At 32.8% G+C, this 23153-nt stretch overlaps 1 protein-coding gene across 5 annotated transcripts in view; it reads right to left on the reverse strand.

Annotated features, from left to right (window-relative positions):
- The window catches only part of LOC149423618 (bestrophin-4-like), a 117028-nt gene extending 98027 nt beyond the window's left edge, over nucleotides 1–19001 (reverse strand). For 4 of the 5 annotated variants that reach the window (XM_089631676.1, XM_089631675.1, XM_089631677.1 and 1 more), the window contains exon 1: nucleotides 18220–19001. In XM_089631676.1, coding sequence (XP_089487802.1) covers nucleotides 18220–18290 — 71 coding nt within the window. In that variant the 5' untranslated portion in view covers nucleotides 18291–19001. The remainder of the gene's footprint in view (nucleotides 1–18219) is intronic. The other variant, XM_089631674.1, reaches the window with a different exon arrangement.
- Nucleotides 19002–23153: the final 4152 nt, after the last annotated feature.

Raw genomic sequence — 23153 nt, forward strand, 5'->3', positions numbered from 1 at the left:
AAACCTTCCTTGAAATGGCTTTAGCCGGGTTTGGTGACCAGATCTGAATAGCCAGGTACTTTCCCGCCTTCCTCTTCCCCACTACCTTCAGCCTCACAGAAGGATGCCATGGTCTGGCTCCAGATGGTTGGAATCAGTTACATCAAAGTGCTGCCATGCGTCTGAGCCGCAGACCAAAATAATACTCCATTATTTATTAATTTATTACATTTCGATGAAGGATTTTCAGAATCTTTTATTTGATCTGTGATGGTGGCGAAAGTAGAAACACATAAGTAAATGTAAACATTGTGGTATTCCTCTGCAGAGTAAAATAAGTTGTTTTTATAACGGACTTCGTATGAGATGCCCCATATGTTGAGGTCATGTCAAATGGGGCATATAATCATATTCAATGCGAAAAAGAATAACATGAAACGGTTCTATTTCATACGATCGCGAGTAAAGCGCATGTAGAAATCGATTATGCAGGCACAAATTATTAAAATCTGATAAATATTGTTCAAATTTGTTATTTAATGATTTCATTTGATGACCTTGTTACGTTGAAACGCTAAACGTTAATTAACTAAAACGTCATCTATCTGCCCACTCTTGCGGGTACGGCAGGATCATACGTATCATATCATCATCATCATCTATTATGATACTGTGCAGATTATAGATGTGTTATTCAATTTCCTTAACAAACCGGTTTCAGCTGATAAATGCTATATCACAGGTACATCTATTAAAAAAAATCAATATATAATTACCGAAGCACCTCTATATTTCTAAACAGCTGTACCTCGTCACGCGTTGCTGTGGCTCAGTCTGTCTATGCAGACAGAGAAACAATAGCGCGTTTTACTTTTACCTCCAACAGATAGCGCTGTTTTTTTTTAAAGCATGTTTTTTCCTGTCACAGGTAACATCTATAAAATGGTTCCATGATAACTCAACACAGTGACAATTCAACACACTTTTAAACAGTGATATTAAGTCATTATAAACGATGAAAAAATAATTTTAAACCTAACCTAACCTACTTAACCCAGTTAATAAAGTTTTTGTTACATCACTTTCCATGACTTTATATAACTTTTTAAAGATGTGATGAATTATCATTTTGATGATTTATCCGGTCACCCTATAAAAATACACGCGTATTCGAATGAAAAATTTAAAAGCAATCATTGAAGAAATTTCGGAGATTTAAGATTTTGAACAAGCTAACATTTACATTTTTATTTATATAGATAACTCTTACAAATTCGGCCTACCAAAGAGTAATTTCATAATCACACTCGCCATAATCCCGTCCCATCATCGCGCTGCAAAAGCATAATATCTTGGGAGACAAATTTGTTTTTTGGATACCAACAAAAAGTTTCGGTGTCAAGTGTCAACACCCGCACGCCCTTTCCCAAGACTTCGTTGGTCAATGTAACTAGTCGATTCATTTGATTCTACTTTGAGAGATACTCGCAGTACCATTCATAACCAAAACGTTACCTTAAATATTGCTTGGCTGTATTTAGTGAGCAGGTTCATGTTCGTGTGGGCACAACGGCTGTCGGAACAAAGTGAGGTCCAACGTTTACGAGACAATGAGAACCCAGGCGGTCTCACACTGGGGTCATGTGCGAGTAGAGCATTTCTCATTTCAGCCTATTGCACTCAAGTTTCCACCGATCTGGAGGAGACCCTCTCCTTCCAACCAGAAGGGTTTTCTGGACTTTAGGGGTCATACAGTGTGAGAGAAGACATCATCGTCCTTAGGCAAGACAACACATTTATCCTGTCCCCCCCACAACTTTTTCAGCCAAACAACAAGCCTTAAAAAAGACATACCATACATAGATATACTGGCTACATTTGTAATTCTCATGTAGTAGTAGTACCATTGATGTATTAGTCAATGAGTACTACCCATTTCCTCAGCAGCCAATTTTTTAAAGTTAGCACTTAACAATAAGTTTCCAGAAATTACTCATGTTAAATAAGGGATTTGATGGCAGCACTGTCTCATTAGTATGTGCCCATTAGGTCATGAATGTGATCTAAGATCTAACCTATTCCGTACACTAATTAACGCAAACACTCAACGTCTCTAAGCTGCTACCTACTTTCTCAGTAGTGCATTCGGAAGCTTTGCACGCCATACAATCGCCATAATGAAGTTCCACGTGCATACAGTAAAGTGATTGAAGTTCTAACATGCATTTCGCATACTGATTAAACTTTCGACATGCTCTCGACATGGGAATAATATAAAGCTATTTTGCAGAGATTCGCGGTCTACAAACGGTTAGAAACAACTGACTGTTGGATTCAAACACGATCCGTGGTCAAGGATAAATTTAATGGTACATGCTACCTGAACACCAACACCACTACAGATTCTACCACTTACACACGTGTGCCACGTTATAAGCATAAATCGCTGATAGATACGTTGTAGCTTCTCCCTCTTTCTCGTAAAGGACGTATGTAACAGAAAGAGGGGTTTCAGCGGGATTTCTCAGTGGCAGGACATAATATTATATCTGTATTGGAATAAACAAATGTACCGCAGAATACAAAGAAGAGGAGTCGTGGACACACCCACATTTTTCATAGCACGTACAAACTTACAAACGTATGTAGATTACTAAACTTGTAGATTGTCTGCAACAGGATTAGACTATCCGCCGTCAATAATAATAAATGTACCGTAGTATGGGGCGAATTTTGAATCGGGGGGCATCTTTGATCTTCACGGATATCTGCATAATTCTGAATACCACTCAGGAATGACTCGCTTCTTTTTAATATTTTTGTGGGTACGATGGATAAAATGACTGGGTTTCTAGTTATATTCAAACATATTGGTGATTGAACTGAGAAGGTGTTTTCTAGATATTTTCAGAAAGAGAAATCAAAAATGTATATTCATTTTATAAATTCCTCAACGATTGTAATAGTTTAGTGTCATTTGTATTGTCAAGTATATCAGTGTCTCCATCGATATACATATACAAATGTATAACTGAATTTCCGTACTACTTTTAAAAAATGCAATTGGATTATCGTTATAATAAGTTTATAAAAAATATTACATCTGACTCCGAAAGGTGACTTTGAAAACCGTGTTTTTTGACTCCCCAAACTTGTAAACATTTTTACGTACATTTCGATAGTTTGAACATGTGCAATTAATATGAAATACTTAGGACGGGTTGTTTCGGAGAATTTGAACAATTCATCAAATTTCAACGTTCATTTTCCAGTTCTGTGAAAGATTTTTTCAAGTTCTGTTTTAATTTCAGTTTTGTCAAGCAACTAGCCTATAATGATATAATAACAGAACTTGAATAGGACTTTCACAAAACCCGTAAATGAACGTTAAAATTTGATGAATTCTCCGAAACAACCCGTCCTTAATTAATATTTTTCGACACATTTTATAAAAAGTTATTTATTTTCAATGTTGAAAATTGACAAAGTCACCCCATTTTATGGTACCACTAAAACCAGGCGCAATATACAATCTTATAGCCCAGCTACACTACTCGCGAAGTTGATCGAAGTTGACCGAATACGATAGTGTGGGCACGTATTTTACTCTGATATGAGTAAAATAAATCACGCCTATAGTATAGTAGACGTAAAGGAAAGGTATATTTTATGAATATAGTTTTTATGATGTGGTCAACGAATGCCCGCTCCATTCATTCCCCGGCGGGATTGATGAGGTCCACGTGGCGACGCCCGAAGCCCTAGACTGGCTTGAGAAGAATGAATATCGTTTTATGCAACACCGGACATTCAAAATCTTACTCTGGTCAACTGAGACACACTTTAACACTTACCACCATAATGCATTATGCTATTTCAAACATACTTATTTCGGTTGTGAGTCTGTGATGTAAATCTGGTTCAATGAACTGAATGATGAATGAATATTTTGCAATTAAATGTCATTTTCAAAATTGAAACTGATTGTGTCAAGAATTCCGACAGTTGATAAAAGTATGTACCCACCTGTAATGTAGTATAGTTTTCAACAAAAACATATTTAATTATTTTTTAAATGTTTTCTTCTTCTGTTTAATACACAAGTAAAGTCAGATTTCGTGATTTTTCAAGGGTCTGCGCTTTTTTTATTCAATACGCAATTATCAATCCTACATTTACTATATTCAATTTTAACGGGGTTTTTTCACTAGTTTGTTGTAGATATTGAGTGCAATGTTCTTCCCACGCTGATTCCAAAGCCGTTGAAAGGAATCAGCCACTTTCAAAAACTAGAAAAAACAACTTTTACTTTGCAATCATATTTGATTTGAGCACTGAAAGTTGGACAGCAAATTATAATTAACGATTTCCCAAAAATATATTTTGATAATCTAGTTATTAAGTTCATTATCCAATATTTATGTTTTTACCAGAAATCATAGTCTATTTATTCTATCAGCAAAATATTAGAAATGGCATTCGGTAAAATCAAAAATTATAAATTTATTTATTCTGTTTGTTTTAAACTGCCGATCGGAAAAATCATCCCTCATGGCCTAAGTCGCCTTCGGAGATGCTGTGTGGAAGGTCTTTTAGAGGAAAGGAAGCAGTGAACCTGGGTCTTGAAGAGATCTGTGTTGTAGGAGAGAGGAAACAAAGAGTTCAATTGAATGTTACATACATAACCTATAATAAAGCTAATGATCACGTTCTGCTAAAAAAACACTTATGATGGCGGACCAATCATATGTAATTTTAATGGTAACAAAAACTCCCGGCAGTGAATGCGTTTATGAAATGGGTTTATGAACCTAATCATAAGCAAAACTGTGGAAATCATCAAAAAATAAACGTGGAATTTTTTTTTTCATAAACCACATAACGTATTTTTAATAATAGCATTTTTTAGCTTATTCACACTTTTTCATTTCCGAATTTTATTTAGTTTACCGATCAATTAAATTATATTGTTCAATTTGGTAACAAAAAAATATATTTTCTGCCCAGTTAAACAGTTCTTTAAAAAAAGGTCCAACTAAAGTTTGAGATTATTTTATTTATCACAATCATAATATAAGAAAAAGCAGGTTATTCATGATTATTATTTTCAGATTGTAACGGGATAAATTAAGTACCCGTTGATTTACATTATTTGGTGTGGATGTCCGACAACTGGCGACACCATGAGAGAAGGTTCGGTGTTTGGCTGACAGAACAAAAGGAGCTTCGTCTTCAGTATTCGGGTGGCGGATCCAGCAATCACACGTACGGGGAAGAAAGGACTCTTCGCGGATGGCGGTCAACACGAAATCGGGAAGTTTTTAGTTTATCATCATGCATTTCAATATTCATTTCAAATATTCAATATTTAGTTTCTTTCTGTTTGCAATATTGGTTTACTATAATTTAATAAATTTTGTTCTATCGTTATATGGAACTGGCGCCCTTAATGTTTATAGTAATGATATTAAAAATTATAATTCATTTTACCACCTACAATTTAGAATAACTATTCAATCACCATGTTAATTATTTTTACATAATAATACCGACCTACTAACGTTTCTTCGAGGTTAGTCGCACCCTGAGATTATTTATATTTAAATTATTCTTTGAGTCTCTTGCTATGTTTTTGTTATACAATAAATTATATTCCGTTAATATGAATCTTTTATTTAGATTATCATCCTCATTATGCTTACATATATCATTATTTTTTATATAATGTTACAATGGCGACCCATCGTGGTTAAACCGTTTTTTTTTGTTGTTGTTTCATGGTGATTTAATGTGCTGTTGTGGGTAGTTTGAATAGTTTCATGTTAATTTCATGTATTTTTTTAAAATTTTTGAGTAATGAAATGCATAAATGAAGCTTCACGAGTTCGTGTTGATTCGCGAGAGTTTTTTGTTCTTCCGTCGTTATAATTGCAATCGGGGGTTTAATTTTAATTTGAACATTTTTTTGCAGTCCGCCACCAAATACTCAGAACGCCAAGCGTTCATTATTTTTTTTCTTTGTGACGTAAAATTCTATTTCGTCATATATTTTATTTTAATTGTTACCGTTTTGAATCCGTGACGTATTTAGTAAGGCGTCATCACGTTATTTAAAACATTCTGAATCAGAATACTTGATTCACTGGCAAATAATATTATTTCAATATGTATAATGATTATGTGTGGGTAAACTAATTATAATTTTTTTTCCTCAGTGCACCGGTAGTTTATTTTTTTCACAATATTCGTGAACAACATGCGTCGCAATTTTTGGTGACTATTTATTGCAACAAAATTAATTGATCAAACGGAGTAAGTTAAATTCTTATTGTTATCATGGATTTTTTCTCATAAATGAATAATAATAATGATTACTATTATTTGATTCACATAACGCCATTTTTGTGCAAAATTTCCTCAAGATATATTAATATTCCTCTTTCAGGTTATGTTGAATTACATTTGCATACCATTTCAAATCCTGTATAATTGTAATAATAACATTATAATATGATACTTCTTAGTCATTTTCATTTCAATTGACATAGACTTTTAAATCTTCCTGTTATAAGGCATACATAGAAATTATTTTTAAATTAACAATTTATTTATTTTGAAATATATTTTCCTGTTATAGGAAATAATTAAACTTTCCATCAATAACAAAAGGGAGTTATTTTTATTTATTTTTAGATAAGATAATGAAATATATAAATGTGAATTTCAGATTTCTACATCAATGCAGTCAAGTATCACGGGATCGCTTGCTGGTAGTTTTGGAGGAGACGTCTTTCATCACTGCGGCAGACGACTCCTGTATATTGCGGTTTGCCTGTATAAGCATTGCATAAAGAGGTTATATTGTTTGTTTATTTTGTTGATTTTCTTTGGGGCTATGCGAGGTGATATAATGATATCTTCTAGGAAGGATTTAAAGTCATTTTATCGGTTCAATTGGTTTCGGAGGAGTTGACTCAAGTAAAAACAAAAACAAAAATTTTTCTCAATAATTATTTTTTTAACTGTGGAACCTTTAATTTTTTATTGTGGGTACTTTAAATTTATAATTGGTATTGCATCATCTGGGATTAATTGATAGTCAATGTTACATGCTTTATTTAAATCATAACATGGAAGTCCATTAGTAATTTCGATATAATTAACTTATTGCTATATTGTGGATGTAACACATAGTTTGCCTAGTTTGATATTTTGAATTTTCTGAAGAATTTTTTTCTTGAAGTCAGACATTTATTTTTGCGTTATTTTATTTCTAAAGGAGATTATTAAATGATTAAAATAAAATCACCCTTTTAATTAGAATGGTTCTTTTAACATTTTACATACAGAACAATGTTACATATTTATTCGAGGAAAGATTTATAATGTCAATATTATCTATAAAAAAAAAGTAACGTCACACACACACACAATTATTATTATATGCATATTTTTTTTTTCTTTCACAACACATATTTGATGTTGATGATTTTTCAAGTAAAATTTACTAAAATACACTTGAATATTTTACTACAACATGGTAAAATAATGTTGTCTATCTCACTATAAATATTTATATTATTCGTTCTTAACAAGTTCTCGTAATCGTTTGAACGCCACAAACGAGAAATGACAATTTGATCGCTTACATTTGATGCGTAAACGTAACGCGTATGTTTACACATTAAATGTATGTTTTGTTTTAGTCTTGTTCAGTGTCTTGTCATAATGTCAAGTTTTGTTTGGGTAGGTCTTAACGTATGATTTTCAACTTAAAAAAAAATATATATATATATGTAGCCTGTATCTTGCAGTGGGAATGTCACTTCATGCTTGGGTAGCCTCTGAAAGTGAATTTTTCTTTTACATTGCACATGTTTTTTAATATAAAACCGCTGAGGCTTTGTACAGCTCGTAAGGGTTGACTGTAAGGGTGGGAATGATGTATGTATTTACATCTTATGTCCATAGGGCATAGAGGGCCTGTAGCGTGTGGATGTTTTTGCCTACATGAGACAGGGGAACTATGTGCTATGTGATATAGTGAAAGCAATTGGCTTTTGTTGCAATTTTTCTCGGGAGAAAAGTACTACATGCTTTTTAGCCTCTGAGAGTACATTTTCTTAAATGCCGCCATGCTTGTATAAGCCTCTGAGTGTGCACCTGATGAAATAGTTGATAGTGTTTTGGGCATTTTTTTTGGAAGGTGATAATTTTTAAAAATGGAAAATCATAACGTTAATTTCCTTGTGAGAGCGTGTTTTTGTTTTGTGTTTTCTTATTGTTTTTTTTTTTAAGTAAAGGATTAAATTGTTCAAATGCTAATTTCCATCTTTATTACGGAGGATATGTTGGTTATTATTTGACAATTTTATTTTTTTTTATTGCTGTAAATTCAGTAAATCTTAGACAATTCTTGCTATTTTCCATCTCTATTACAGAGGATATATAAGATATTATTTGGCAATTTCTTTTTCAATTGCTGTAAATTCAGTAATTCATACTATTTCCATCTCTTATAGAGGATTTGTTGGAAACTCATAAACAGTGTTTTTATGTTTAATTGTCCATTGTTTTGATTTTTTTTTATAAATTCGGACTATTTTGGTCATTTTCCTTCTCTATAATAGAGGATTTATCGGAAACTTTGTTTTTTGGATTTCAAAAGTAATTAATAACGTAATATGGTTATTGTTATTTACATAATAATATTCCTGAGATATTCATATCAGGTAGAAACAAATTCAATTGAATTTGTTATTTTAAAATAAGTTCAATTTGATGGCAATCGAAGTACAATTTTATACAATCTATCAGTAATTTTGAGTTCTTGTGCTCGTACAGTTTATTTAAAGTAAAATAAAATTTAATATTCAACTTACATTTTCATTCATCGATAATAATTAATGATGATTTAAATATTAATTTTAAATTCATACATAAATGATCTCGCATTCGAATTTTACAGGGTAGCTCAAATATGACAACATTTATCGCTTGACTTAACAGTAAAGTTATTTTGGTCTTTATTTCAACTTATAGATACATAATATAGGAACTTATGATGTAATCTTTACACATTTTCACACTTTAGATTTGTGATTTTCATAATTATTATTTTGAAATTTAATAATATTAACTGCCATCTTTTGGAAATTGTTCTAAACTTCGAGCTCACTTTTAACTAAAAGGTTCGCACCTTGGATAGGATGTTGACATTAATTGATATTAATATTGGTTATATATTTTTTTTAGAAAATACCATTGAATTTTAAATAGGTGTTTAATTCTATTTTACACTGTTTACCTAATTTTTTTTAAATGTTCGTACATAAGTAGAACTAATTGACACATTTGGTTTTTTTTCTATAATAACTGGCATTGCAGTTTGATCGCTTCTGATGCTCATACATTTCTATTTTATTTTTTTGGAAATTTAGGAAATTCCATATAATTGGTTATGACAATTTCATTATATCATGATTATTGGGGCCAGTATGTTTCAATCAAAATTATAACTTTTGGTAGTGTTTATCATCACTTCTATTTTATGATTATATTATTAATATGATTAATTATAATTTCTTCTTGCCTTTCTTTGTTAAGTAAACCAATAAATTAGGGGTTAGAAAATAGGGGACTTTAAGAAGACTTGGAAAAAAAGAAGCGGAACCAAGGATCTCAACATAGAAGCAATTGACTACTACAGAGGCTATGAACATCGCATGGCTTTACTTCGCATCTCCTACGGGCAATCTCATCATCAAGACGTAAACTACTTGGATTCTTCTCAACCCCACATTCAACGACTATCAGCCTTCTACTTCATAATGAACTATATACCCTTTGGCATTCATCTCAGAAGAAATTATGGAATAGCTTGGCTCTAAAGGCTTCATGCGGAGTTGGATATTCTCTTCAAACTTCTTATAACCGGAGGGCTGCACTGTACCCAAAATGGACTTTAAGGAAGTGCCAGGAGGCACTACAAAAAAAAAATAATTATAATATAACATAAACATAATTTTTTTTTTCTCAACGGAAAGGGGTAATGTAACGGGATAAATTAAGTACCCGTTGATTTACATTATTTGGTGTGGATGTCCGACAACTGGCGACACCATGAGAGAAGGTTCGGTGTTTGGCTGACAGAACAAAAGGAGCTTCGTCTTCAGTATTCGGGTGGCGGATCCAGCAATCACACGTACGGGGAAGAAAGGACTCTTCGCGGATGGCGGTCAACACGAAATCGGGAAGTTTTTAGTTTATCATCATGCATTTCAATATTCATTTCAAATATTCAATATTTAGTTTCTTTCTGTTTGCAATATTGGTTTACTATAATTTAATAAATTTTGTTCTATCGTTATATGGAACTGGCGCCCTTAATGTTTATAGTAATGATATTAAAAATTATAATTCATTTTACCACCTACAATTTAGAATAACTATTCAATCACCATGTTAATTATTTTTACATAATAATACCGACCTACTAACGTTTCTTCGAGGTTAGTCGCACCCTGAGATTATTTATATTTAAATTATTCTTTGAGTCTCTTGCTATGTTTTTGTTATACAATAAATTATATTCCGTTAATATGAATCTTTTATTTAGATTATCATCCTCATTATGCTTACATATATCATTATTTTTTATATAATGTTACAAGATAAGAAGATGATTTATATAAATACCTTCTTCAGAACATTATAAAATCAAAGCAATTTCTACACCACCGTGCAAATCTAACAAATTACATAACACAAACACATTCATAGTTCAACACGTTAATCTCTTCCTACACACCTAGATACATTATAACTGCTTTGGTGCTTACAAGTTTATTGACCCCGTAAATAACTACCTCTATGATGAGAAAACCAAATATTGACTGCCTAAATCCATAAACTGGGACTGACGAATTAAATTTTATCAATGTTGAGATCTAAAAACCCGCTGTAAATTGCTTCGATAATGATTTCAACATATGGATAACCATGGGACCCCAATTAATAATAAACGTACCTACAACATTATTATGTTTCAATTTTTTGAAAAAGAACAAAGTCTGATGTGCAAATTTGTACCTTTGCAGTAGAACTGATAAAAATTTCGTTTCTTCATTTTTACTGTTTTTGTCAACATATTTCTACAATTAAATAACTAAGGGTTAATGCAAAATATCAAACCATACTATATTTCTTGATTTCGAAAACAGTAAAAATTCAGAAACGCAACTTTAATAAGCTCTACTGCAAAACTACAAATTTGTACATCCTGAGAGTCCTCTTCTACTTATCACAATTTGGTCAAATGCTGAAACGGACTTAGAATCGGCATTTAAGGCGATGCACTACGTCGTGTAATGTTTTAAATTGAGCCGCTATCAATAACAACCCTTACGTAGATGGCGATAAGGTTTAAATTCCCGCTTCACACCATTCGCCTATTTTGATTTATGCAAGAAAAAAACATGACCAAAAAGTGCCTTTTATTTTATTTTGTGGATGTTCAGGCATAAATATTTTTTTTTTTCGATCATTTTATAAATAACTTAATTTGCCACATTATACAATAAAATCATAACCGAAAATGGGTTCGTAAGTCGTAAGTAGGAGATTTTGAACTTTAAAGCAGTTTTCATAGGCTTTTACATTTTTTTTTTCTGGGCTTATAAAAAGACTTATCTAAAAAATACTCGATTATTTCAAAGGCCAAGATGTATTCTACTCGCAGTATTTAATTAAAGCATCTGAAACATTTCTAGGCGACCAAATTTTCAAACCAAAAACACATGATTTTGAATTACTACGTATCGGAATCGCCTTAAAGGGAACCTTCAAACTGTCAAAAATACACAATGGCCATTTGATTTGACTTTGTCACACCTGAATTTATGCGAAACAACTGGGCCTTAAATAACGTTTCAGCACATATTTATTTTAGACCGGACTGGTATCACCCATTGATGTATGTATTTAGTCTATGGTATCACCCTATACAAGCATATTCAGACTGGTATATTTTAATTTGACATCTATTCAAATTTAATTTTAACTGTCATGATAATGCGATCTTGACAATAAAACAAAAAATTAACAAACTAATATGAACTCTAGAACTTGGATTTGCTTTGAATTTAAGTGTAGTTTTTAAAATTGGAACTTTATAGGAACAATAAATTCAGACAAGCAATAAAGTAGTTTTCATAATTTGTTCATTTGAATAAATGAACTAATAATTCCACATACGAAATGTGTATTTCATTTGTTTAAATTTATGACACATGTCGCAATTTTCAAGTTTACTAACGGTGCTCATTCGAAAGGTAAATTTCTGATCGTCTCTAAAATTGACAAAATTGTTTGAAAGGCGCAAATACATTTTTTCAAACTACAGGTTCATAAATCCTACAATTCATAGTCCATAATTATTACAATCCTTCAATCAATAATCCATAAATTCATACAATTAATTAACGGGTCTGCGCTAGTAGGTATATTATATGTATTATAATAATTATTATTTTTTGGTAAACTAATGTTTAAGACAAGATTTTTTATGCATAGCACAAAGGGTAACAATTATTTTATAAGCAATAATTATTAGCCTGAAACTATTATAATATGTATTTTAATAAATAGAATCAAGGTTTTTCTGGTTGTCATCAATAACATAAGCTTTAAAAAAGTTATGAAGTAAAAAAGGAAAGTAGAAAATCGTATTTTTACAATCTTTCGTTCTTTTGGGTTCTAATGAAAAGTGCAAGTTGTGGTTTTTTTGTTGATGTAGCATTATGAATTATGACGCTGATATTTTAAGTGTAACCACAACAAGTTAATTCCCATCATAGAAATTTTTGATTTCATGAGAAAATTACGATGTTTTACTCTTACAATAAATATGCATAGAGACACCCATTCATATCATTAACGATATTTTCGCGATAAAGCGATAAATGGTGTTTTTAGCGATACTAAAAAAGATTTTTTAGTCGCTATAATCTTGTATTGACAGATCGTAGAACGAACATGACACACTCTACTGTAGAAACATGTGCCATGTTGAGTTTCAATCAATAATACAATAAACATGTTTCAAGTGATTTTGCTAATTTAATTGTTTTTCCCCTCTTGTCGACTCCCATTCCTTGACGTTATCCTATTTAGCTATAAACGCTATGAAAACGCAAAATTAAAGCTATAAAAGCTATTTTTTCAATAATTAATGCTACATTTCTTAAAAATTAAAGCTATGAATGGGTGTCTCTAAATATGCATAATCATCTCCAAAAAATTCTCCATAAAATTCTCATCATATGTTTATTAAATTGATACGAGGAAAACTATAGGTATAAAGCCTTACATTTATAAGGAAGTCCGTTTATAACGGAGCCATTCTTTGAACTAACTACGCAATACAGTAATTAAGTTGAATCATATTATATGTTTTTGGTTAAAAATGGATCGACTAGAAATAAAGTATACAAATAATAAAATAATTTTATTGCTTTAATTAAATCCTGCGAATAAAACACATCGTACAAATATTTTTTCTCTCTTATATATTATATCACATTATTTTTTATAGTAGGTAAGTAAAATATCAGAATTTAGCTTGACTAGGGTCGAGGGAGTGAAAATAGAATAGAAATATGAGAGAAATTTTAAACAAATAATAATTGAGTAATCTAATATGTATTTTCAACATTCGAATTAATGATGTTGAAAAAGAAATTACTGAATACATTTTGGTTAATTGCTAGATGGGAAAAGTCAATTAAAAATCACAAAGAGAAAAAAGCTAAAAGCTTCCCATTCGCAAGCTTAATTAAAAGTTCTTTATGTGAATTTGATTTTTTTTTAATCAAATCAAATTAAATACGAAAATTATATTTAAGAAAAAATGTTCATACTTAAGATAAGTGAACAGAATTATAATGTACTTACGAGTATATCTCAAGGCAAAGTTTAATGCTAAATCACTATTTTGATTAATCTTTATAACGAATTGGTGTACCTACATTATTAATACCAAAAAATATGCTTTAGATAAATTGAAGGTTTTCCTATCGTTTCGCTTGAGTAAAATACAAATAAAAAATAAATTACTCATTAAAAAATATTTTATTTATTTTTTTTTTTTTTAAAGAAAGACAAACATTCCCGGGTTACGAATAACCCAACAATGTTTGAAAATCTCCTACTACCACCACAGAAAGCCGAAAATGTTGCTTGTGTTAATAAATGTTGTGTGCTTATAAATTACATAAATATAAATTACATACAGAAATGTATGAACGAGTAAAGGAAACAACTTTTTAAAACAGTATTATAGCTAAGATTATCTGTGACAGTTTCACTTAATTAACTTTTTGGCTTTCTTATAAAATTATTTACAAAATAAATAAAAACCAGTTTTGTGATTGAAATCGAACGTTTCAAGACTCCGCTTGTCAAGCGATTTTAATGCCTATTACCTACAATATAAGAATATACATATTTTTGTCTTGTAGCTTCCTCTTAAGATAAGTGAACAGAATTATAATGTACTTATATATTAAGATAAGTGAACAGAATTGTAATGTACTTATAATGTACAATAATGTAGAATAATTGTTGATGATATGTTTGTGTATTATTGTTATATTGTGTGAAATTATTTATGTATTTAGCTAGAAAGGAAAATATTTTAATTTCTTTTACTAAAATAAAAAAATAAATAAAAAATCACACAGAAGTTCATATTATTTTAAAATGCTACGTTCCGAAATGTTTTAAATAATTATACAAATTAGTAGACAATAATACACTTTTGCCTGTACCAAATTCAAGATACTCGCCTATACCTGACACACCCAAAGAGCCACCAAAATAATTTTATTCCCATTACATAAATATTACGCAAATAATTATACTTGTATGTACACGTATACATATTTCCACTATATTTAATTGGAATGTAAAGGCATTACGTAGTTCAACCCTAAATACAGGAGGGTGTATTAAAACACAAGTGAGAATTATTAGGGCACAGGTGAGCTTTATCTGATTTGTCCCCTGATGACGAAACTACGGTCGCATTTGAAAGCATTTACTAGGAATTAGCGATAGTTACGTGAACTCGCCATTATAGACCGCTGACACGAATATCCCTATCTGTTTATGTATAGTGATGGGCATTATTGAAACAATTTGATTCGTAATCGAAATGGCGGATACATTTAAAAAATCGAATGATGTTTCGAAACAATCCATCGGAAATAAACTGTCGATTTGGAGTAAGATGTGCGAACTAAAAAAAAAAACAAAATTAATATAAAATCTTTTCAATTTTATAAAACTAACGATGACGCCGATTTTTTGTTAATTCGAAATAAAATTTATTAATTCAGGGATCAAATAAAAATTTAATTAGATTGCTAAAAAAGTATCAATTATGTCGACTAATAAAAATATTATTTACTACCGTAGGTATGTAAGGCACACTCCAATTAATTGATGAATAAAAAAACACATATTATTGAAGTCAACGTACAACTTGACATTCTTAACTTTACAGGAGGCTAAAAGAGCAAAAACATGAACGAAGGATCGGAACAGAACAGTGGCGACGCCCCCTAATGCAAAATGAAGTGTGTCGATCTGTACGCCCCTTATTCATTCGAACTATATAATACTGGAATAAGAAGCTTTTCGAAATAGTATCTACCTATGTCGAATGTCGAATTTTTATTACATCACTATTAACACAAAGCTAGGCCCATGATATGTAGTTTACGTTTAGTACACAATATTGGTAATTACATTTATTAGAATGGATCGAATAATGTGGCTTCCCTTTATCCACCGAATGCCAGCAAATTTAAATAAAGAATTATTATCCTTCATCATTTGCCCCTACGGGTTTGTACTGTTTTGTTCCGATTCTGAAAAATAATTTGTTTAAGCAGGTACCTCGGTACCTGGTGCATTTGATGTGCTTTATTGTTATCGACTCCTACAAAATACAAAAACAAGGTGCTATGATTCAAATCGAAAGTCAGAATGATTAACTTGATCGTGCCTTGTCTTACTACGGGAAGTCTATCCATTCTACCTTTGAAACCATCTAAGCGTCCCTTTGATCTCGTTAATTACTTACACCTACACATGGGCGTCGGCAGGGGTGGCAGACTAACTAACTAACTAACTAACCATCACGCCGTTTCCCCGCAGGGGTAGGCAGAGAGGACGGACCGCCAAACAACTCGGTCTTGGCACACACTCCTTGCCTCATTCACATTCATACATCGTCTCATACATACTCTTCTATTATTCTGACTCTTGACATGGCCCGACTCGAGTATCTGATTCACTTGATCGTGCCATGTCTTCCTCGGGCGTCCCCGACTTCTGCTACCATTCACATTTGCATCATATATCCTCCTTACACTCCTATCTTCGCTCATTCGCTCTACATGCCCAAACCATCTAAGCGTCCCTTTCTTAATCTTACTCATTACGCTTACATCAGCCTTGCACTCTTTGCGGATCTCCACATTCCTCACACGATCAAACATGGTTTTACCACACATACGCCTCAGGGATCTCATTTCAACAGCATTTAATCTACTTTCATCCTTTCTTTGCCAGTTCCATGCCTCACTTCCATACATCAAGGTAGGTACCAGCACAGCAGGTGAAAAATAATTTAAAGGAAAAAAACGTTTATAACTGGCGCCAAAACTTTTAATAGAAAATGTGACAAGTTTAGTGCCAGATACGTGCGTAACGCGTCGTTTCGGTTAGGGCCGAGAGGCCTGGCCTAGGACCTCATCTAGGGACCGATTTTTATTTAATTTACTCCACACAGGAGGCCCTGAGGGGAAATAAGTTTCTTGCAGCCTAATGTGACATCTTTAGGGATGCTATGAAAATGGTACACATTGAGGATACAGGACTAATTATTTCATTTTTATATGTAAGCGGAAAATGTTGCAGTAGATTAACTCCGACGGAATCCGTCTAAATTTGTTAGAATGTTTTCTCTCCGAAAAATAAAAATCGAAAGCATTTTAAAAGCACTTGGAAAAACATTCGCCTGCGGCGCTTTTTCAGTGATAATAATAAGTAACAATTCATATTCTACTCCCTTCACCACACACCTACCCCAATTGGAGATTCCATTTTCCAATCACTTCTTTCTAGTCACTTTACTCCAGTTGGGTTATATTTCATTTTTATTTGACCTTTCCTAATTAGACTACTTGTTCCTTCCCTGTAAGCTCTATATTTTTTAAGCTCCCCCCCCCCCCGATGCTTGGAAGCATCATGCACATACATCTACATTGCATTCCTTTTGGATCTACTCTATATTTATTACAAATTAAGAACGAAATTAAGTGTTGTATTAAATTTGTAATTTTTTACAGGCCTTGTTACGTGAATCAAAATTGTTATTTCCTCTCCTTTTGGACTGGCTATGCTAACTATGAAATCCGCGCATAAATGTTTTAGGTGCGCTTAAATTTTCGCCTAACTGCAGTAATTATGTTGGGTTCAATAAACTAACCATCGAATGACTTTGTGAGGACGAACGGGCAGCAATTTTACCTAACTACCATCTCCTTATGATCTGGTAGGCGTAGCATAGTCAGTTGTAGATGCCTTCAGGCCAAGAAACCACTTTAGAAGGCCAAAAATCTTATTTATTTTAGTTTGAAATTATTACTTACTTCTTCACAGCCGTACCTACTCTCCCAAACTATTGCCTACTTAAAATATTTAAAGTTTTGAAATGATAGCCATATAATAAAAAAATTTTAGCAAAAATTGAGATTAACCGGGATGAGCACACGCATGTACCTGTAAAACAAGCAAGTTTTGCCGACAAAAACTTGCTCTGCTTGCCTGTGACACCCCACGCTGTAAGAGAAATATATTTCCGTGGCTTGGACTATTTCAGCATATCGCTCGCCATACATTCCCATTGGTAGTGTATGGCTAGCAATATGCTGAAATAGACCAATCCATGATGCGTATAGCATAATGTATCTCCACTCTTACGGGTTTGCAGTAGGTACCTATGTACAGGTATATAATTTATTTATTATTAATAATGTACCTACAATTTGAAGGGTCAGATTCTTATTAGGGTTGTTCATTAGCATGGGGGTATTTTAATTTTGAATTACACTAAAAAAAATCGGTATAGACAAGACCCTACAGAAAAAATAAATAAATCGGATTCTTTACCTGAACAATAGTTTGAGGAAGCATCCGAACCCCTTGCAGGTAGCTACCTCCGCTGTATATGTCACTGTCATTTTTAATATTTATTTTTTTAATAAATTATCATACAACTACTACAGTTTATAATTTAATTATAAATATCACAGATTACACAATCTTCCAAAAAGGAAATTGCTAATACTTGCCGCTTAATTATAAAGCCGAAAGATTATTTAAAAAAACGTCAAAAATGTTTTTATTTTTAAATCACAGAAACCGTATATTTTATGCACTTATTTACATATTGTAGTAAGTAAAATTGTTCTTTCACTATCCCAAATTCATTTCAGGAATGTTAATCTCATATTCGTATATAATTACATTGTATATGAAATAATACGTGAACGTCAGCTTTAATTCATTTTCGCAAACAATAACTATGGCAGTTATCTTTCGAAATTTTGCAATTTACGCCGTCTGTCAAAACAATTTACAAAACACAAAATTATTTTTTCAGAAAAAAAATCACATCAAACAGGCGGATACTTGCATAAAGTGCACTATTTACATTGCATTTTAAAACAATGCATTAACAAACAGAACTTGACAATTAATTTCTTCAATAAAACACGATCACATAATAATGCAATATAAAGGAACACAATATATTATAATTTTTATCACTATTTAAAGATATAATTACGGAAAACGCAAGTTATAATAACGGTTAAAATAATAAACGAACCGCACGCAATGCGGATCGAAGAAGTCAATACAGAAGACGGAACAAAACACCTGCGATAGCGGCAAATTCTGCCTGTAAACTGTCAGATTTTTGAAGTATTGTACATCCCATTTGTAATATGTATGCGGTACTTGCAAAATCATGTGCACCGATAAAATATGAAGTGCGCAATTATCCAATCACAAAACAGCAAACACACAGCGCAGTCTCGTGATTGGTGCACATAAAAGGCTAACTCTATTCAGAGATTTATTGTCTATAGGCCGGCATGAGAATATACCATAAACTCAGGGGTGAACTAGTACTAACCTACTAACTATTGAAAAGAATTGCGCTACGTGCATAGCACTAACCTAAAACACCCTGGACAGAGTATTAGTATGAAATTGTACGAATGGAATAGCCAAATCTAGGGTGAGGGTAATTGCCTGGCAGCCATCTTGTATGACAAACTTTTGAAACGATTTCTACGCAAAGTCTATAATATTTAATATTTGGCTAATTTATATAGCGCCGTTTTCGTGAGAAATCACCTCAGGGGCGCTGAAATATATAGAGAACTATTTAATTTTTGTACTATGCAATTGTAAGGGCTTATAATTTTTGGTGTATTTGATGAGACAGGGAATGTTAAAATTTGAGTAGGTTTTTGGAATTGTTCATACATCTCCCCCCTCACTTTGATTATAAATTGTTCTCGAATAGTTCCGTCCAGGGTCTTTTGGGTTTATGGCACATAGCTGCGAAGCGCTACTCATGGCTCTACATCAGGGGTTGGGAACCTTTCTTCTCTGAAGCTGAGGCGCCATTTTGATTTATATGAAACACGGTGTCCGGAAACTCAGAGTACAAATGGAAACTGGTGAATCCAAATCACATAGAGAACCCCAACTTTTTTTTATCAGAGCATTTCAATGTTTTTTAATTATTATTTTTTAATTCGTCAACGATAGGGTTAAAAAAACTTTTGAAACTGAGTCCACGCTTTGATGCATTTTTAAATACATTGAACACCCCAAAACAATAAAATGTTATACCGTAAATTTGAAACAAAATGTTCTTTTTTAAGTATGAATACGTTTCACCTTTCTATCTTTCTATCTATACCCCAAGTGACAGATATTATGGCTTAAAAAAATATATTCATATAGATCAATAAATTCTGATTCTGAATATATAAGTTTTATTTAATATTATTATGAGCAGAATTTATATATCGTGCTTTAAAAATAAATAAAACGCCCTCATATTAAAAATGCCCTGTTTGGTTGGCACGACTGAATCGGTTGATTCTGATGTCATCGCATCCAATTTACGGCCTACTACATGACTATAGTAGGCAGGAGGGTATAACTCCGATCGGAAATTGGAACCGAAATATTGTGACGTCATATGATTGCCTAATTATATAAACCAATGAAACTGAGCCTACTATGGAATGAACTTTCAGAGTTTTTCATTGGTGTATAGTTATAATAAGTAGACTCCGAATTAGAATTGTACTGTCTATATATTGAAATATCTATGCCTTTTTAGGACCAATTTGTTACATACAAAAGCCAGAAAATATCGATTTGGTGAGTTTATTTATGAAAGTAGGCTTTGATTCCATTTCATTCTGGTTTTGTATGAAAATTTTTGTTTGTGAGTTTTCTTTTTATATTATATACATATTTATCTACTATACTTCTGACGAAATTGAAATTTCATGTAGGTGATTTTAAGCTGTATATTGTTTGTAAATATTTAAAAAAAAACTATTAAAATATTATCATAGAAAAATCAATAACCAACCACCGAAGTTATGATAATGTATTTCAAATATTGTTATTTTTTGGGGTTAAGGTTTAGAAATGTGTACCTACTTTTGGCTTACTATTTATAATATCGACCCCTCCTACGTAACATATCGTAACCCACAAAATTGTCATTTTGTGGGTTACGATATGTTACGAACTTTATGTGGGATTATTATTATTTTATTTATTTTTAACAAACAAAAATATATTTAAAAAAACGGTTATTTTAAACGTAATTTATCGTAACTCAATAATCCAATATCATTTTACAGCGTTCACCTTCGTATGTAATTTTACAATAGTGTACTTGGGGCGGTGTGTGCAAAAGATACAGCGTGTGTGTCAGTTACGGTATGACCTACTACGCGGGGCGAGCGCAAGTGTACCGGGGGTGTCATTTTATGTAAAAAAAAGTTTAACTTGTCCCCTTGACGCTGCAGAAATACCACTTTAACCGAAACTAAAAAACGAATTTATTACACAAATTAGTTACATAGATTATTTTCATTTCACTTTATTCTGTTCGTATAAAAATAATTAATAAAGAATTCACAAACTTTGACAAATCTTTTGGAATATATTACACTTATTTGGAAGTGTATGGAAAATTTTTATGGTATTACTTCTTTCAAAAACAGCTTAAATCATGTCTCACCGTAATACAAAAGGAGATAGAACGAATTTTATGAGTCGGTCTCAGGTTGAGCTACAGAGTACACAAAAATAACATTGGAGTTAACTGAACCGAAAAATTTAATTGACTAAATGGCTAAATTTTTACATATTGTTCCAATTATGCATTATTTTTGTATGTAAATACTCCCTGTAAACACGAGCTACTGGAGCACATATGGAGTAGTAGAATAATTAGGATTTTAAATATTCGCACATTTCAGAACACCTTCGTAACCTTCACTGGCTCATGTGCCCTGAAAGAATCCAGTACAAATTGTGCTGGATGGTGTTTAAATCCATCAATGAAATGGCCCCACCCTACGTCTCTGAACTATGCGTCCTGGAAAACACAGGTCTGAGGCACTCAACTCTTAGATCAGCAACATCATCAGCTGTAGGCAAACTGATGAAACCTAAGCGCAAGCCAAATACTAAGTTTGGTGATCGCGTTTTAGGAGAATCTGGGCCGAAGGCTTGGAATAAACTCCCTCCGGAACTAAGATCCACAACAAGTCCAACAGAATTCAGATCTAAACTAAAAACTTACCTTTTTAAGCTGTCATAAGTTAAATTAAATATAAAGTTCCTGAGAGAAAGTCCAATTATATCCAATTTTCCAATTATGTCCTAAATCCTGTATCTAAATTTCGCTAAAACAATTAGTTAATCTTAAGTGACCTAGCAGGTAAGTATGGTACTGTATACAGGGTGTCCGGGGTCAAAGTGCAGTAAATCAATTACAATTACGCAAAAAAACATAATTTTAACAGTTACGTAGGTCTCTAACTAAATAAACTTGATGTTAAAATTATTTGAACTAAACACGCACAGAATGGGGATGTCTTGTCAAATACACACTGGATAAAGACACTACATTATCAAGTTTTAATAAAACAATAAAGTTGTAGCGATCCGCAATCTCGCGAGTGACTTCCGCGCCTCCGCGCCGCACCTCGGACCTCCGATACATAAACCCGGCTCTGCACGGTTCAACCATGGACTCCTACGGGATCATCACAGCGCTCTGGCCTCAGCATTCCTGGCCTGCGCTACATCGACGCGCCTGGACCCTGCGGTATCCTCGCCGGTCCGCATATCGGCCCGCGACATCCTCGCCGGCCTATATCTCCCGTTCAACCGCCGACAGGTCCATCGTATCTTCGGCTACCTGACACAACCACGAGTCCACCTAGACCACTTCACCTCCTGCATCCGGTGTCATCGGTCATCATCATTCGGTCCCGAAGTCATCTCCCATGCTGCATTCTGACTCAACAATAAAAACACTGTGACCTTCACAACCTCTTTCATCGTGTCTCCACTACCAGATCCCTGAAAAGTTAAAGACAATCACTAGGTCCCAGTTACATTAAACTCGTTATAAACACACGTTGTACTGGACAACTATGCCAGTGACATTGACTGTAAAAGTCCGGTTTCTTCTTGGGGGTACCTTAAGGAAGGATTTGCAATTGAAATACAACTTCACGAATGTCATCGGACAGCTGGCTGATTGGGCCAGTTGCTTGCATATTTATTGGGTTCAAATTCAACAGTGTCTACACATGTTAATGTGCAGCAATTATTCTTATCTCTAAACAGGATGCATGAGAGCATTAAGGAACCAAGATAAATAACCGAAATTTAATTACTACGGTTAAATCCCATTTGACACATGATACGTGTCCGGTGATAAGCCTCATAAAGGATTCGGCGTCGTAAAATGTGTGATTACAGAA

Source organism: Hesperophylax consimilis, chromosome 5 (assembly GCF_061612785.1).
Source record: "Hesperophylax consimilis isolate HC1 chromosome 5, BYU_Hcon_1.0, whole genome shotgun sequence".
Lineage (NCBI taxonomy): Eukaryota > Metazoa > Arthropoda > Insecta > Trichoptera > Limnephilidae > Hesperophylax > Hesperophylax consimilis.